At 43.4% G+C, this 18,616-nt stretch overlaps 1 protein-coding gene across 1 annotated transcript in view; it reads left to right on the forward strand.

The window, feature by feature from the left end:
* The window catches only part of LOC113155163 (glutamate receptor ionotropic, kainate 5-like), a 52,384-nt gene extending 34,382 nt beyond the window's left edge, over positions 1 to 18,002 (forward strand). The window contains exons 12-19 of the mRNA XM_026349719.1: positions 338 to 451; positions 7,311 to 7,420; positions 7,993 to 8,166; positions 10,576 to 10,741; positions 11,283 to 11,508; positions 13,934 to 14,062; positions 15,747 to 15,868; positions 17,226 to 18,002. Coding sequence (XP_026205504.1) covers positions 338 to 451; positions 7,311 to 7,420; positions 7,993 to 8,166; positions 10,576 to 10,741; positions 11,283 to 11,508; positions 13,934 to 14,062; positions 15,747 to 15,868; positions 17,226 to 18,002 — 1,818 coding nt within the window. The remainder of the gene's footprint in view (positions 1 to 337; positions 452 to 7,310; positions 7,421 to 7,992; positions 8,167 to 10,575; positions 10,742 to 11,282; positions 11,509 to 13,933; positions 14,063 to 15,746; positions 15,869 to 17,225) is intronic.
* Positions 18,003 to 18,616: the final 614 nt, after the last annotated feature.

Below are 18,616 nucleotides of genomic sequence, written 5' to 3' on the forward strand. Positions count from 1 at the left end.
CAGTTTGTTCAGAGAGGGAAACACTGCAGGAATAATAAACACTAAACCCAAATCAAAAAATACATTAATCAGTAATCCAGTCGTCCTTATAAAGTGATATCAGTGTCCAGAGTTCTTACACGATATCAGCATAACACAATAAAAGTAAAGGCTGTGAGATAGACTGGCAACGTGTCCTGGGTGTACCCCATCTTTGGTCCAACAACAGCTGGGCTCGGAGCCAGCACCCCGTGACCTCTAACTGAATAAGTGGTTTGGATAATGAATGGATGGATGGAAAAAGTAACGACGTTTGCTCTCTCTCTCTGCCCGTCTGTGTCTCTCTGTCTGTATTTAGAAAGCAGACCTGGCTGTGGCTGGCTTCACCATCACCTCAGAGAGAGAGAAGGTGATCGATTTCTCCAAACCCTTCATGACTCTGGGGATCAGCATCCTCTACCGAGTTCACCTGGTAAACTCAGCTTCATGGCTCCATTTTGCTTTTATTAAATTCCCTTTGTTATGTTTATTTAGCTTGTGTTGTATAATGTCTGCTATTGAGATTCATCTTTGAAAATAACCTGAGTGGTGCATCTTATGTTATGCTGACTTTTATTTGAGTGTGTGTGTGCATTTGACACCACTTTTAGAGAATAAGGCTGATAATATTATTATTTTCTTACTGTCAACAAAAACCATGTGCAGAACAAAACCAACAATGCTTTCTCTCTTCTAAATTCCCGTCTCCAGCTCTCTGAATTGCACTCATGAACATTTTCTCATGAATCTACCACACAATAGTTACTCCTTATAAAATATGACATGATATACTAACTTGAATGTGGTTGTTCAGTTTGCCACCTAGGTTTCACTTTGAGTCAGGGCAGTCCGAGCCTTGTTGAGTAGCTGCACAGTGGTTTCATTAGCTTAGCATGTTGCTACCCCTAGTTAATTTCCCTAGGAACAAAGCAAACATTGATTGGTGCACAGGATAAAAACTGTCTGATCATGCATGTCTGCTTCTAGGTATGAGTTTGTTACAATGCTGCAGAGTGTTTTCATTAGTTTTGTAGCAAACACATGAATTTGGACAAAGTTCCCACTTTATTTTTTGGTGTTCTATATGCTAAGTTGTGCCGATCTAGCTGTAGCCGTTAACATTATGCAGCTTTTGCAAGAGGTCTTCAGAAGAGGATTAATGAAATGTCCTGTACAGACTTTATCTAGCGTACATGCTGATATATACAGTAAATTCAATCAATGTATATGTATGCTTTTTTAATTTTCTTTCGAGTGAGAAGATGTCAGATCGAAGATGCTAATAAAAGATCCATTTATTTCTTAGTCCTGCCTAAAGAGTCGACACAGACTTTTACAAATTGAACAACAGAACGTTTGCACCTGTTGACATTTCTGTCTCTGGCTGGAGATTTGATGAATTTAGAGAGAAGACACTGCAGCCGCCTCCTCAGCTGCTGGAGGCAACAACAGTTCCCCTGCTCGGGTCACTCAGTCAAACTGCGAGTTTAGGACGAGGCCAGAGCAGATATTCTTAAGACCAGAGAGATCACGAGGGGGAGAGGAGCTGGAAGAGCAGATAAAAGCAGAGCTGAGGACGTAGATAGAGGGCATGTTTGTTCCTTCCTTTTTTATTTTGGTATGGAGTATGATTCAGCTGGAGGAAGGTGACAGGAGCTGTTGCTTAAAAAATCGGAGCCTCTGAGGGAGGATGGGCGACTCTGTCTCCCTGACTGGAATCTAAAACATCGAGTGACAGAGGCCTGCTCAGGTCGGAAGTGTGGGTGAAAATCAAGGTCAGCATGTGAGGAAAATATGTTTTCTGTGAATACTAAGAAGTCTGAAATGATCATGGATCATTTGTGTTTTTCACAACTACTGGAAAAATAGTGTTAGTTATTGCTGCCGGAATAAGTGTGAACACGTTTACTCCAGTGTGTAACACCGAGTGAAGGTGACGGACAAATATCAAGAATAAAAACATGAGAAAATGATGCAACACAAAACAATATCCCTGCAAGAAGCTTTGCGAAACTCGGAATATCATCGTTTGTCTGAGTGTAAAATCAGAACAGCTTCTCAAAAGGAAATCACAGAGGAGTTACCCAATCAGAGGCTGCAGATTTATCAGCACGTGTCCTGCTGCTTTCAAATGGCTGCAGGGATGTAATGAACTGAAGAGACGCTTACTGTGAGAATCAATCGCATTAATCTATACACCGATGTTCACATTCTGCTTTAATCACATGACACACTTCTATTTGATGCTGGTTTTAATACATCCAAAGGTTTAATCTTCATGATATTTGTTATCATCAAGCCTTCACAGAAGTGGGAGATATTTGTCAGGGGCTCTGTGATGTTTTCTCTTTTAGAAAGCTTTTTGTTGTCCACTACTAATCCAGTCTGTTGGTTAGTTTAATTGATCTGAGGTGGGAAGTCAAGCATGGACGTATTATTATAATCCAGCGCTGTTCTGGACTGGTGAATGAAAATCTGTTGCAAATGCAACACTGCTTCACACTGTGCAGAGATGTGCTGCCACCTAGCTGTTTAGCTAAAACCTGTAGAACTGGGCTGGACTGGGGTTAGACCACATTCTGACCACAAACAGACCACTTGGACCAGACGGACTTTTGAGAATCAATTATTTCAATACATTTTAATGCAGATATATTTAAAACATGACCAGCAATAATGACCAATAATAATAATTAGATAGAAATGGAGGCTTTAATAGTTTTAGTTTTCTTGTTACAGAACAAACAAACAAACAATTACTAGAAATGATTCACAACAAAACCCAAGAAACTGGTTTAATGAATTTCTGGAGAGGACGACTCACTTGAGCACATTAGTGAGGTGCTGGAAGCTGGTGCTCACGTTAACCAGCAGTAATAAAAGATGTTAAAGATGTTTAAGATGACCTTATGTGAGCAGACATGTCTTCTTGCTGGTAGTGATGCCCTGACTAGTTCTGAATGTGCTTCCAGTACGACCTCTGAATATTTTAGTGGTGCAGCACCAGAACACAGCAGCCAACACTTTCACCCATGTGTTTACATACTTATCATACTATAAGACTATAAATACTATTTTATGAATGACATTGGTTTGTCAGTATGAAGACCACAAACCCGCCCCAGGTCCAGGACTGAAGAGCAGAGCAGTTGTAATCACCTTTAATTCTTTAAATGTGGCAGCTTGAATCAGAGTTCTTGCCAACAACAATAAATGTTAATAGAACATTTATTTATTTGTGGTTTTCATTAAAACATAACGATGCTTCTCCTGTGAGGGCAGATTGATGATGTGTTGCAGCGTCTCTGCCTGCAGATACTGTACATCTGCAGCTCATCAGTATTCACCTCCACCATCTGTCCTCCATGTTGATCCAGTCCACTGTTAGAGCCTCGGCGTATCGACTCACTGATCACTCAGCTCTTTAATGTGTACAACCGAAGCTGTGCTCACACAGCAGCATCTTTCCAACTTCATTTTCTTAAGTGTTTATTTAAAGATTAAGTTGACTGAGAGCACGTTTTTACTCACAGTAACGGCCTGCGGCGGTGATTTGAGCTCTCACACCTCGATCCATCGTCTCGATCGGGAGCATCAAATGTGAAGTGGAGGATTTGAACCGAGCCATCATAAATCCACTCCACTAAACATCGAGTGCTGCACTGGTGGTCATTAGGCACAGTAGATAGACTGGCTAATAGGTCACGGTGATGATGACACACACACACACACGAGTGGCTGGATTAACCTGCTAACAGGCCCAAAGGGCAGAAATGAGCTGTTAGACCCCCGCTGACCCCATTTTCCTTCCTTCCTGAATGTGTAGTGTACAGTTTCTCTTTGCTGACTCACGATCTGGCCTCAGGTTTGTTTTGTAGTACTTTGATTAAAATTAGAACATGTAGCATAATGAGTGACCTTCATTATTTCTGAATGAAGGTCTTGAAGCTAGATTACGACACAGTACAACAGCAGGAGCCACTGTGAGGTTAGTATATCACACTTCAGTGGTAAACGTGCAGCATGTTTTCAGGTATTTAAGCAAAAAACAGCAGGTTCAACTGAACTTGCCCCATTTGTTGTGTGGATTTACAAAGTCTCAGTCTAGTAGATTAGTATAAACTGACAGTGTAGCAGCTTTGAACACATCACACAACCCAACACATTACGTCTCTTAGGAGCAGCTAAATGAAACAATACCATGATGTTTGCAAGTGTGAACATCTTTATGTGCGTAGTAAAAACCCACGCACATGCAGCATGTTTTTAAACCGTTTGTAAGACCCTTTTAAGATGCTAATCTATTTAATTGCTCAAGCTGTTGACTTATGCACACACATTAGTGAAGTGCCATCGTGTTTATCGGTGTTCTTGTCCCTGCACCCCCACCCCACAGTGCTGAGCAGCGTAAATTTATATCTACTGCTTCTCCCAGTTCATTAGTACTCAATATATTATCACTCTGGTATTCAACAATTCATTAGAGCATGTACAAGGAGCAGTGACATCATCAGCAAGGAGATGAAGCAGCAAGGGGGAAAAATGTGAAGTGAGTTTAGGCAGAAGATAACATGTCCATGATGAAACGGCTGCTGGACACAGATGGAAACATGTTTGGTTTATTCCAGGGTCGTTCTTCACCTGCGTGGTTTCTCTTTCTTTAGACTGAGAACTTTACTGTTGAGACCACTACAGGGAGAGTTAAGTGTAGTGAGTGTTGTTGGTTTGACACTAGCTGAAGTGTCCTGACGCCGTAAACTCACCTCTCTGAAACCACATCAGGCTCGAACAAGCTCTGAGGCTGATGGCCGTCAGGTCTCTGCCTGTTATTTGTCAGGAACAGAAGTAGCACTGATGGGAAACCATCAACGCAGCAAACACACACACAGGAAGCACATTACAGTAAAACATGATATCTGCTGTTTGTCCGTGGTAAAATTCTTCCTTTGCTACAGATTGAGGAAATGAATTCATCACAGTGTGCTTTTATATTCATGCTGGGTTTTTTTAATCAGGGCATCACATCTGGATGGAAATTCATGTCTGCTACGCTGTGAGGTGTTGAATTAGTGGAAAAGTTATAAAATGAGCATCACTGGTAGCTCTTTCTAGTTTCTAGTCTGTGTCTTTGCTCCTCTTTCTGATGATGGATTTTGAAATTCACTGGGAACATGTGGAGGATCATTTCAACCAATTTGTTTTAGTTTAGTTCAGCACAGTTGTTCATTTGTCAGACACCATTCTCAGTAATGAAGAGCAAAGGCAAAAGGCAGCAAAATACCCGAAGAGCATCAAAAACATGGGGGTGATGTGAGGCCATTTACCTGCTGTCACCTGTCTGGGTGTCTGACACGTGCAGTCCACACAGAGCTGCATGTTAAATGTTAGTGTTTTATGTTTTTTAAATGAGCCAAAATGGACAGGAAACAGAAACAGACTTGATTACCCCCATTAACAGCTCCAGTCATCTGCCTTAATTGGGTCCAACTGGAGTTCTGCAACTCTTACGCTGCCAAATCATTTTTTGCAGCAGACAGGAGGCAAGGACGCAGTAATAAACAGCAGGGAGGAGCAGTGATGAAATGGGTCGACTCACCAGGGAACATCAACGTCATTAACGCTTGAAAAGCTTGAAACTGCAGTTTCATTTGCTTTTTGTTGTTTTATTTGAATTGCAACTTGACTTTCTGAGAAAACGGGAAAAACTCACGTGTGAAAAAAAATAAACTGTGTAATTTTCTGAAATGCGTGGCTGTCAATCTGAAAGAGAGGGGTTTATTTCTAAGCCTGAGACTGTTGACAGTTTCCCGTGTGCACTGACTGGCAGATGGTCATTATCACAATCCACTGCTGCCAGCTGGAGACATTAGCACTTCCGCTGGTGTTAAACTTTATGTTGTTTTTTCACTTGAATTTAAAGTTCACGCGGTTTGAAGTGTGAAAGGAACAAACAGGTGCAGAACCAGCGCTCGTGGAGAATTATTACAATTCCATTATTGTACAGAAAAGCTGCCATGTAGAACTGTCTGTCATGATACTGAAAGTGATAAAGAGTATATCATGAGTATAGTCTGTAGTAGTATACAGGAAGAGTAGTTTCAAAGAGTAACTGCTGCTCTCCACCCTCACAGGTGTTTAACTTCTTATTATCAGGGTGCAGCTTCACTGTTGGGTGTGGTTACAGGTGCATTCAGTTTTCAGTTGTCACTGAGAAGTGAAAGAAACATAGAGAGGACACAGAAACTCGGCTTTTCAGCCTGTGGTTAAAGCTACGATATGAAGTGTTTGGAAACTGAGCCTGTAGCAGCATAACACCCTGCTCCACTCAGCCTGGCTTCTCCCTGCTCCACTCAGCCTGGCTTCTCCCTGCTCCACTCAGCCTGGCTTCTCCCTGCTCCACTCAGCCTGGCTTCTCCCTGCTCCACTCAGCCTGGCTTCTCCCTGCTCCACTCAGCCTGGCTTCTCCCTGCTCCACTCAGCCTGGCTTCTCCCTGCTCCACCACCTTCTGCTAGATGGAGCAAACTAAACATGTCTAATCTGTGATTGGTTAGAAGGGTTAGAAGGAAATTCTCTGCACAGCTGGCAGGTCACATACAGTAAGTGCAGCATTTAGGATGTGTTGTGTAATGAATGGGATCAAATTGCTGCTTTTCTATGTAGGAGGTGGGAACTAGAGCAGCGGCTGCAGGTGTTTTGATGCACATTAAAACTCTCTCAGTGTGCTGTCTCTTTAATTCTCACATGTGAACGACAAAATAGTTTGTTAGTCACTGCATTTAAAAATGACTCATGGACATTTTCTAGTTTTCACATTTCCTTTTTTGTACTTGTACTTGTGTACTTTTTTGTACTGAATGTTTAAAAAGTGAATGTTTTCAATTCTTTAGAAGAAAAGCGTCCACATGGACCTCTTCACAGCACCCTGCTGCTTGGTCAGTCAGTACAAACCTGTGTTTTATGTTCTCGTGTTGTATCCCAGTCTTGTTTAAATTCAAATATGTATTTTTTATTCTCCTGATCGTGAGCAGATCAAAACTCCAGGATGTATAAAGTAGAAACGTGCTGCTGTTCTTTATGCTGTAAGTGTTGTAGAGTTTCAGCCTTTTAAAATTCTGTTGAGCGCAGATTTCTTAAATATTCCAAATAGAGAAACACAGCGTGTGTTTGTGATATTTGTCTGTAAAGCCGTGTAGGGGGAAACTTGAAAACTTGATTCTATCTTGAAAAGTGGGAAAAAAAATCAATACATAAAAATGAATAATAGAGGAATATTTGTGTTTTCATGTTCCAGGGTCGAAAACCAGGTTACTTCTCCTTCCTGGATCCCTTTTCACCGGCTGTGTGGCTCTTCATGCTGTTAGCCTACCTCGCTGTCAGCTGTGTCCTTTTCCTGGCCGCCAGGTAACACACCTGCACCTGTGGGAAAACGTTATGGATTAGTGTTGTATATGTATAGAGAGACACACACAGAGAGAGAGAGGCCTGCACCATTCTGTTGTTATCACTTGTTTTAATGAGTGAAGGTCTCTCTGCCACTTTCCTCTCGCTCTCTTTTTGCCTGTAATTTTGTCGCTCACACAAACATTAAAACGACTCCGAGTGCTTTAAGCTTCAGTCAATCTTCCAAACACAGTCATTATGTTGTTTTCTTTTGTATCTGAAGTAGAGTTTTTCTGTCGCTCTCACTCTTTCCTGTCTGGGGCAGGTGGGACAAACATATTTAACAGCGAATATACATGGAAATCTTTTTGAAACCATGTTCTAACTGCAGAACTGAAAGGTTCAACAGAAAGTGCAGTCAACATGTTTTTCTTTTTATGGAGTGGGCTAATAACATTTCCAATTGAGGGTCTGTGTTCTTCTAGTTTTGGTGTTGTAAAAAGTCTTTACTTCACTCTAGAACCACTCTAGTGGGGGTAGTTTGTTTTTTATGACACTGTTTTAATTGTGTTTTGTCTCCCTTCCCCCTCCAGGCTCAGTCCCTACGAGTGGTACAATCCTCACCCCTGCCTGCGGGAGCGGCGGGACTTCTTGGAGAACCAGTACACGTTGGGGAACAGCCTGTGGTTTCCAGTGGGCGGCTTCATGCAGCAGGGCTCTGAAATCATGCCTCGGGCTCTGTCCACCCGCTGCGTCAGCGGGGTCTGGTTCGTACCAGGGGTCGGGGGGGAACTGAATCGAATGATATGCCTCCATGTAATCCTACAGGTGTGAACATGACATACAAATTACAGTTGACTCATACTCTGCTATTGGACAGTGACCTGAAGCAGCTTCACAGAGCTTTAACATAGAACTGCTGCCGTTGTGTGTTTCCATCTGCAGCACGGTGACTGAATCCAGTTTGTGTGACACTGATGGCAAATTCAAGATGGGATGATTCCACTACTCAGCTAGTTTAGACAGGGTATAATCTTCCACAGTCGTACCTCTGTCTTTTCAGGCTCATATACTTCCTTCTAACTACCCTTTCACATGTGCATAATGTTTTTCTATCCTGTGCACCTTCAGAGCGTTGGCTGTGCTCGTCCTCAGCAATTAAAGTTACACATCTGCAAGATGCAATTATGCAGATGAACTGTGGGTGTAGTGAAGTAAGGACAGCAGCAAACTCTGAACAAACTGAAACAACAATGAAGGAAACTTTGGAAGAAAAACTAATAGGACTTCTCTGGTTGTCTGAGACCAGACGTGCATTTCATAGTAATTTACTAATTCCAATCTCTTTGTCTCTTTATCCCCTAAACATAGAAAAAAGCTTCACTACTTAGTATGAATGTAAGAGCAGCTCTGTAACCCTGTGGCACCACCACAGTCTGTAGTTTAGACAACAAAGACACTTGTAACAAGGTGAGAACACACTGAACGTGGTGCTGCAGGACTCTACAGGCTGGGAACACTCGGTTTCAGCACCACGGACAGCGGTTTGAACAGCACTTTGGTTCAGTGCAGGAGAGACGATGTGATCAGGCCGAGTCACGTTTCCTGTGTTGAACACGGACCAGGAACCATTAAACCTATGTAATAATACTGGAGCTACCTCACAAAAGCAAACCAAACTTCATACAATGAATTCCACATAACTACCAGGTTTACATTGTACTGAATATGAAGGTCTCCGCAAAGATCTGTCCCTGAGCTGTATTTTTAAATCCTCCAGGTAAACATAAAATACTGCTGCATTCTTTCCTTCCCTCTCTTCTCCGTCCATCCTTCGCTCCTCATGAACATTGGTTGAAGGTGAACAGATGGTAAAGTGGCTCTCGTTTGAAAACGATGATGTCAGATTCTCTTTGCATTTTATTTCCACAACTCTGCACTAAATCTCTTCTCTCCTCTCGCATCCTCTGTCCCACAAAAACTGGCGTCTGACCCTTTTCTCTGAAGACTAGTTCCACAAGAGTTGTGTGAAAGGATTTCACAGCTGTGACGTGTTTGTCCTTTTTAGTTTTAAATGTGTGCATTTTGATGTTTTTGGTAGATTTAAGTTGATTGTTTGGTTTAAAGTTCAGCCTTTTTTTATTGCAGATTTTTATTTTACCACCTATCATTTTTATTATTATCTGTCACTTTCACATTTTAGTTTAGTTTTCCCATTGATTAAGTGTTTAATGCCACAGTGTAACCACGGCCACTTCAAATCTGACAACAATCAGTAATAACAAATATTTACTTCAATAATATTAAAGCCAAACCTCCATCATGCTGCTGGTTGTGGAGATAAAAAAAAAGAATTACATTTATAAATCAGTCCTTTCTGCCTTGTGTTTCTGTCCTTTTCCTGCTGCTCTTCTCTAGTTTCCTTCCCCCCATCCTTCCTCAGTCCCAGTAGCTGCAGCCTGACAGATGGTGGAGTGATACTGGAGGGGCCATCAGCATCTTTTCTGTGACAGCTCTCGCCATTGCCAGGCACTCAGCCTCATAAAAACACATGATTTCTGGAGCATCAACTGCGACATAGTGAAGTCTGTCTGTCTGACTGTCCTGTCACAGTTAGTCAAAGGGGAGGGGGGAGAGTCGTGTTGCAGTTGGATTAGAAAGGAGAGAATGGTGGTGGTCAGATTCAAGTTTAATTCAGCAAACTACAGAGTTCAAATAACTCGACACACAAATTTAACTAAGACAATTCTCTGAGCAGGGTCTAACATCAACTCTGTGAAGCTTTAAAACCACATCTTCCAACATGATGAGGATGGTTTACATTTAATCTCTCTAATCTCACCTGCCTCACTCCTTCCTCGTTCTCCCTCGTTCTCCCTCGTTCTCCCTCATTCTCAGTTATCCGCCCCCTGTTTCTGTCAAACTTCTCTCTTCTTAATTCTGTTGCTCATCACTTCCGTCTCATTTCCTCTGCAGCAGAGGCGTCCTGCTCGTCTCTGCTGCAGCCTGAGTTCATGTTTAGGTTGATGACTTTTACCTAAAACTCTTGACGTTTCCTGCAGAGCATCCATCTGTCTCCTCATAATGAAAAATGGAAAAACAGAGAGTGAGGATTTGGAAGTTTCTAAAGGTAAATAAAGGTTAATGCTCGTCTTCTTCTTCTCTCCTCCTCTCAGGTGGGCATTCACCCTAATCATTATCTCGTCCTACACGGCCAACCTGGCAGCGTTTCTCACCGTGCAGAGGATGGAGGTCCCCATCGAGTCTGCAGATGATCTGGCCGACCAAACCAACATCCAGTACGGCACCATCCACGGAGGATCCACCATGACCTTCTTCATGGTGAGGCTGCAAGTTCATTATAAAACAGAAACAAACCAAAACATGTCCTTTAAAATGTGTTTATGATATGAACAAGATCGAGTTTATTAAAAGTTCACTTGGACTCTTTAAAAAAAGACATAAAATGATTTCAGGTATTATCTGTGCTTCAGAGTCTGATAAATCCTCTTCCACTGTGTCTGTGACATATGAAGACATTTCCCCAGTTAATGCATCATGTCCTTCTGTTTGTTTGAAAAAGCAGTTTTAGGAAATTACAGCGCATTAGCAGTTTGGGGTTTGAAGCTTTGAGCCACAACAGAACACTACAGAGGGTTGAATCTTAGTTAGTTAGTTACAGTACTGAACAGAAAGTTAAAAAAATAAATAAATGAACAATGATAACCTCCTCACTGTTACACAACACTGACAACAAACATTTTAAAGACTTCTTAAATGCAGATTCAACTACAATATTTGTGTCCAAACTTCTAAACTGAAGGGTTCATGTCTCTCATGTCGAATTCATGTTGTCTCTTTTGACCCTTCTCTTAAACTTCAGAACTCGCGGTACCAGACGTACCAGCGGATGTGGAACTACATGTACTCCAAACAGCCCAGCGTGTTCGTGAAGAGCACGGAGGAAGGCATCGCCCGCGTCCTCAACTCCAAGTACGCATTCCTGATGGAAAGCACCATGAATGAGTACTACCGCAGCCTCAACTGCAACCTCACGCAGATTGGAGGACTGCTGGACACCAAGGGATACGGCATCGGCATGCCTCTGGGTGAGTGGGCGCCTGTTTCATGAGAACTGATGAAGAGCAAAGTCAATGATTCAACAACACCATGTCCTCAGTAGAGGTTGAATTTAACAGCACAGAGAAGCTCTTTAATGCATCCCAAATCTCATCCCATAGTGATTTCCATTTATCCATATTACCCATATTATTTCCCGACGACCAGTGTTTTCTAGACCTAAAACTTCTTGTAATCTGTGAATTTATGTAAGTTGAGCTTTTGCAGGGAGATTTCAGAGTTTCAGTAGAATGGCAGTATATTGTCTGTATTCCCATGATAAGAACATTCAGTCCTTCCTGGAAACAGAAAAGTTGCTCCTTTAACACCACTTTTTGTCTGTGTGTGTCCTTTCTGCTGTGTAATCGTGTTTGTTAGTCTGCTTCCACATCACAGTTTGATTCTAATATATTGAGGCCGTGTTAGGTTTTGTCCATCACCGTGTGTCGCTTCTGTCTTTGCAGTTAACCAGGTCATATTCTTTGTGCAGCTGCTCCTGGCAAATTGAATCCATCCTGATTCCAATTTGGCATTGGTCTGCAGACACCTTGCCTGTGTCTGGCCTCACCTCGTCATCTGCCACAGACTTGTTTCTGGTGATAAGTGTTAGTGCATAGATTAACATAGTTAATGGAGGGCTCCGGGAGGAGATGGTGGGGGAGAGAGGAGAGGCAACAGCTTGGAGACAGGAAAGAAATAGATGAGTTTTCAGTCAATCTGTCCCTTAAGTGATTAAAATAAAAACAGCAGCCTCACCCAGGTGCCCCGGGTAGACTTCGTGTCCCATATTAACAGTGCTGACTGACACTGAGCGATTAGCATCAGAAAATAAAACTTGCTGCTACTTTAAAACTAAAGAATCTGTTTGGAGCTCTGGGAGCTGACGTTCACACAACTGAGAGGATCCATGCACATTCCCAAATTCCTTCCCTGAGACCCACCTTTCTGGATCCTGCAGTAAATCCTCCACCATGAAGGTGATCGCTATGATCTTTGTGGAGGATGTACAGTAATTTGTGTTTTTGTTGACCTGTAGTGCACCATGCAGAGAAGTGTTTCTGTTGTTTAGCCTGGCCTGAATGGAGTATCTAATATTACATAATTGAAAAAAAGTATTACAGTAGGTTGTCTTAAGGTACTTAAAGCATCACACGTAAACTAATGTCAAAGATGTGAATGAATCATTGGATTAAAATAAAACTACTAAAGTTTATCAGTCTTTTGAAAACCTGCCAAACGAGGGCATTTACTTCAAAGAGCTGTTTCCAAAATAAGACATGTATCACATTTGAAGAAGGTAAAATGTCAGGAAGTGACAAAAGAATCATTCTTTATCTGTAAAGTATGGAGCATCTAACCAGTAAAAGTGCCATCATATTATCAAAGGCCTCGATTCGTTTTACCCTGAAATACACCAACACACTTCCTGCTGTCGCTCTGTGAAAGTCAGAGTCACTTTTTAATGGAATAAAAGCAAAGATGACTAATGGAGAGTCACAGGGAGGAAGTGAGGACGAGCGTTAACTCATTTAAAACAGTAGAGGACAGAATATTAATCACAGGTACCAATACAGACACTGTATTACCATAAAGCTGAATCAACTCCTACTGTGTGTGGAACGTCTTCAGTAACTTTAATAAGTCGCAGCACTTGTACACTTAGTTTATCTCATGACACTGAGACTTTATGGTCGCAGGAGGAGACCATTATCCCCATTTTAAGATTATTTTGGCACTTTATTTTTCCGGTTTAACAGTGGAGAGAGGTAGTAAACATGGGTGTGAAAAGCCAAACAGGTCCTCAGCAGGACTCAAACTGCAGTGATGTGTGTGTAACCACAACGTTTAGGTTTCATATTTACAACCAGTCTTTAAAACCACGGCACCCATTCAGGTCTATATATAGCTCTGCTCAGACCTCAGGTGCACTGAGCATGTTTGATTTGTACTGTATAAAAGATGCAGGTGTCATGTTCTTTACTGGCTCAGTGTATCACTGCACCGTATCAGCACATGTGGCCCCTGAGGGGGAATATCAATATAAAACCCTGCAGAGCAGTAAAGAGCAGGCTGCGTCGGTTCTACACGTGTTAACAAAGCAGAGGTGAGCAGGTGACCTGTAGGCGTTACTGCCTTTTATTCTCTGACACAAAACACAGCTGGTCACTCGTTCAGAAGAAACAGTGAAGCTTGTGCACAGCTCATTCACCCATTATACAACAGCTTGGTTTATTTTTCTTCTAAATCACGTTTATGTTGCAGAAATAAAGAATCATTTCTGACACACAGTTAGAATCAAACGAACGACAACAACCTGCTGAACATCAATAGATTTTCTATTAATGACGTGGCAGCAGCTTGAAAATACTAATGTGACAGTTCAGTAGTCCCACAACTTGTCTGCTCCCTCCTCAGGCTCCCCCTACAGAGACGAGATCACTCTGGGGATTTTACAGATGCAGGAGAGCAACAGGCTGGAGATCCTGAAGAGACGCTGGTGGGAGGGAGGACAGTGTCCCAAAGAGGAGGACCATCGGGCCAAAGGTGAGCGTCCTGACACTCTCCTACGACTGCTGCTCATTGTTTAGGCACAATTCAAACACCGGACGTCCAATTCTTCATCATCAAGATGTTTGGATCATATTTTAATGGTAAAACATCAAGTAGCTGTTGAGATTTGTTCTGTGGGTTCTTAACGAGCAGAAATGCAGACCAGCACTGTCATCACTAGAACCACGCAGTGAGCCAGGATAACAACAAAATGATGGTTCCTATTGTCTTTCTGACAAAATGAGAAATGAAACATGGCAGCATGCGTTTGTCTTTAGTCCGCGTCCATCGACTCCCTCTTAGTTTCAGAATTGATTATGATGACTGAATGTTTCCATTACTGACCCACATAAATGTGTTTTTTTCTACTGTGTCTCACTTAACAAGCCCAGTCGGTTCCTCTTCATCGAGTTTCTCTCTCAGATCATGTTTTTAGCACCAGGAATCGATCAGGAATACATCTGCTGCTCGCTGTCATCTGTAGCTTTCTTCATTCCCACTGCCAAAATTGTCAAGTGTGTGAAGCCTGAAAAAAAATCAAGCCATTAAGGTCCCCTGAAGACTCATTAGACCTAATCAAGTGTGTCTTTGTTGCTGATTACACAGTATTCACTATGTTTTTGGATGTGAGTCTCCCACATGCACTCTCCAATAGAAGGGAAGAGGGAAGGGAAATCCTCTGTTTAAACACGGTTTGTCTTTTCTATGAAGACGTGTAACCGTGCGATTCTCCAGTAGCTATTTTCCAGTTTGAGGATTGTCCCGTAGCTATTTTCCAGTTTGAGGATTCTCCTGTAGCTATTTTCCAGTTTGAGGATTCTCCTGTAGCTATTTTCCAGTTTGAGGATTCTCCAGTAGCTATTTTCCAGTTTGAGGATTCTCCAGTAGCTGACGTCCAGTTTGAGGATTGTCCTGTAGCTATTTTCCAGTTTGAGGATTCTCCAGTAGCTATTTTCCAGTTTGAGGATTCTCCTGTAGCTATTTTCCAGTTTGAGGATTCTCCAGTAGCTATTTTCCAGTTTGAGGATTCTCCAGTAGCTGTTTTCCAGTTTGAGGATTCTCCAGTAGCTATTTTCCAGTTTGAGGATTCTCCTGTAGCTATTTTCCAGTTTGAGGATTCTCCCGTAGCTGACGTCCAGTTTGAGGATTCTCCTGTAGCTGTTTTCCAGTTTGAGGATTCTCCTGTAGCTATTTTCCAGTTTGAGGATTCTCCCGTAGCTGTTTTCCAGTTTGAGGATTCTCCTGTAGCTATTTTCCAGTTTGAGGATTCTCCAGTAGCTATTTTCCAGTTTGAGGATTCTCCTGTAGCTGACGTCCAGTTTGAGGATTCTCCAGTAGCTATTTTCCAGTTTGAGGATTCTCCAGTAGCTGTTTTCCAGTTTGAGGATTCTCCAGTAGCTATTTTCCAGTTTGAGGATTCTCCTGTAGCTGACGTCCAGTTTGAGGATTCTTTTCCAGTTTGAGGATTCTCCTGTAGCTATTTTCCAGTTTGAGGATTCTCCAGTAGCTATTTTCCAGTTTGAGGATTCTCCTGTAGCTATTTTCTAGTTTGAGGATTCTCCAGTAGCTGTTTTCCAGTTTGAGGATTCTCCTGTAGCTATTTTCCAGTTTGAGGATTCTCCAGTAGCTATTTTCCAGTTTGAGGATTCTCCTGTACTTCACCATTTCTGTGTTTCAGGTCTTGGCATGGAGAACATCGGTGGGATCTTTGTGGTCCTGATCTGCGGCCTCATCATCGCTGTCTTCGTGGCCATCATGGAGTTCGTATGGTCCACACGCCGCACTGCAGAGACGGACGAGGTAAACCTTCATCCTCCTCCTCTTCCTCTCTCGTCCTCCACCTCCTGCCCCACTCCTGGCCTCAAGCTCAGCTCAAACCCTTCAGTAGGTCACCCGCCTGCGTGTTCTGGTCTGTCCTCTCATTTTACACAGTGTGCAGTGTTGTTAGAATGTGTTTCATTCAAAACTCCATTCAAAAATCTCACAGTTTAACCTTTTACTCTTTGCTCAGTAGGTCCATTAATAAAATCATGTTGTTGTTGTCTTTAGGGCCATGACACACCAAGCCGACAGTCGTTCAGTCAAATCTTTGCTGTGTGTCCTACACTGTTGGAACTGGCCTGATTTGGTCTGATTTCAGCCAATTCAGCATTTTGAATCATCGGCAGACTCGTCAGTGAAAGAGTCCAATGTGTTTGGTCACAGACTACCGCCACCTGCTGGCAGACAGAGTTATTTCTTAGTCCTATTTCTTGGCCCAGACAACAGAGACATGAGGCTGAGCTAGAATCGGTCCAAGTCGCCTCTAGTTCTTTGAGGTCTGGTTGGTGTGTCAATGCCCTGAAGGTGTTGTGACATCTAGAGTTTCTTCATATGTTAAGAAGAATCGAGGATACAGAATAGAGACCGGAAATGGGAGTAAAAAGTGCAGCTCAGTAAAATCTTCACCAAGCTTCACAAAAATGTTATTTAGTACCTTTTTCTTTATGTGAAACGTACTTTGACAGATGTGAATATATTTCTTGCCACAAGAGAGCAGCACAGCTGTAACCAGCAGCTTTGTTTCATACTTAATGAAATAAAAACCTTGAAACAAATAACAATCACTCCAATGAATCCACAAAATGTCAATCAATGAAACAAACTGGAGCTGAAAGTGTTTCCGCTGCAGCACCAAACTAATTTGAACGTGCTCATTCTGTACTTAGTTGGACTACACAGTGTAGACCTAAAGTAAACAGACGTGATGTGAAGGACTAAAAGACTCAACATTAAAATTTCCAACCAGGAAGCTGTGGTTTCAGGGTCGTGTCTCGCTCTCTATTTGTATTCCTGCTGCGTTCATTCATTCATTCGTCCTCTGCTGATACAGTTTGGTTGTGACTTTCATTTGCTCCTCATTTATCTGTCATTTTATTTGACTTTCTGCCCTGGTGGAAAATACAGATTACAGGTCAAATGCACACACACACATTTAGAGATAATGTTGGTATGAGGTGGGAAGCTGCACAGCATTAACACACACTCAGATAAAAATAGTAGAAAACAGTCAATGAATAAAGTTCCTGCTGCTCGAACGAATTAAAGGTCTGAAAGGTAAATAAATGAACATTCATACTGACACTGAGGTCATGTCATGTGACTCTCCGTCTCTCAGGTGTCCGTCTGTCAGGAGATGCTGACCGAGTTCCGAAACGCCGTCTCCTGTAAGAAGAACTCTCGTTCTCGCCGCCGCCGCCCTCTGAGCAGTGCTGGAGGTGGAGTGTTGCGTCACCCGTCCCGCCTGGCTCTGGCGGCTCCCCGCCCCATCCGTCTAGTCCGTGAGATGCGTCTCAGTAACGGCAAACTGTACAGTGGTGCCGGCCCCCTAACAGGTGGGCTGGCAGGGATTGGTGGGGGGATGGGAGGAGGCCCTGATTTGGGCCCAGGCCCCCAGAGGCTCCTGGAGGACCCACTAGGCATCAACGCCACCACCAGCACAAGTCCTCCCATTCCCCAGGCGTCGGTCCTGGTTGCCCCCCCCGCCCCGCCCCGCAGCTTCCTGCAGAGCTGCAGCCACGTGCGGATCTGTCAGGAGTGCCGGCGGATCCAGAGTCTGCGGCCGGCCTCGCTCACACCTCCCCCGCCTCCTCCACCCTCCTCGTCCTCCTCCGCCTCGTCCTGCTCCAGGATCCCACCCTCGGTGGCTACACCGGGTCACCACTACCGCCACAACCCCCACCACCACCTCCACTACCACCACGGCTCCATGTCACTACCCCGACTCCCACCGCCCCCTCCCCCAATCCCAACAGACAGAGCTGACAGTGATGGGGGCGGAGGGGTGCCGAGCCCACGGGGGATCACATCCAAACCAGCACCACCACCCAGACCACTGCCCCCTGCCAAGACGCCAACACACCCACCAACAGACTTACTTGGGGGGCATGACTGAGTGGAGGGACACCGTCAGACGGGGTCTGTAAACTTGCCGGGGGGGGGCGTCCACCTCCTGCCTCAACCAGTCATTACACTCTGTGCCACGCGAAGAAGATCCAGAGACACTGAGAGCTGGACGGAGTCGATCAGCACTCGCATGGTTTACTGTTCCAACACTGAGCCGGGTGTTTGTAAAGGAGGACACACACACACACACACACACACACACACACACACAGTAGCAGAGCAGCTGTACAGTTTCCTAGTCATTTACACGTCTGTGGAGGATGTAGCTCTTTACTCTGTGCTGCTGTGTCGACAAAGTGCAGAAACAGACGTGAACTGTCGTGAGTGAAGTCGTGCTGAGGTAGTTCTTACTTTACCTGTAGTGTAAAAGTCCCAGTATGCTCAGTGAGACTACTCCTGAAAACTCCTCTGCCAGGTCGATAAATTCATTAAACGTTGCTGAAATGTTTTTTTATTTGTCAGGTTGATGATTTTAACATCCTCCCTGTCGGTTTTCAGCTTTTCCTGCTTTCAACACATCATCTGGTCAAGAACTGGCTCTTCTCTTTGTTCCCAGTAACCCCCCCGCCCCTTTGCCAATGTTCTTCGTGTCACCTGTCAGAG

The sequence above is a fragment of the Anabas testudineus genome, chromosome 11 (assembly GCF_900324465.2).
Source record: "Anabas testudineus chromosome 11, fAnaTes1.2, whole genome shotgun sequence".
Classification (NCBI taxonomy): Eukaryota; Metazoa; Chordata; class Actinopteri; order Anabantiformes; family Anabantidae; genus Anabas; species Anabas testudineus.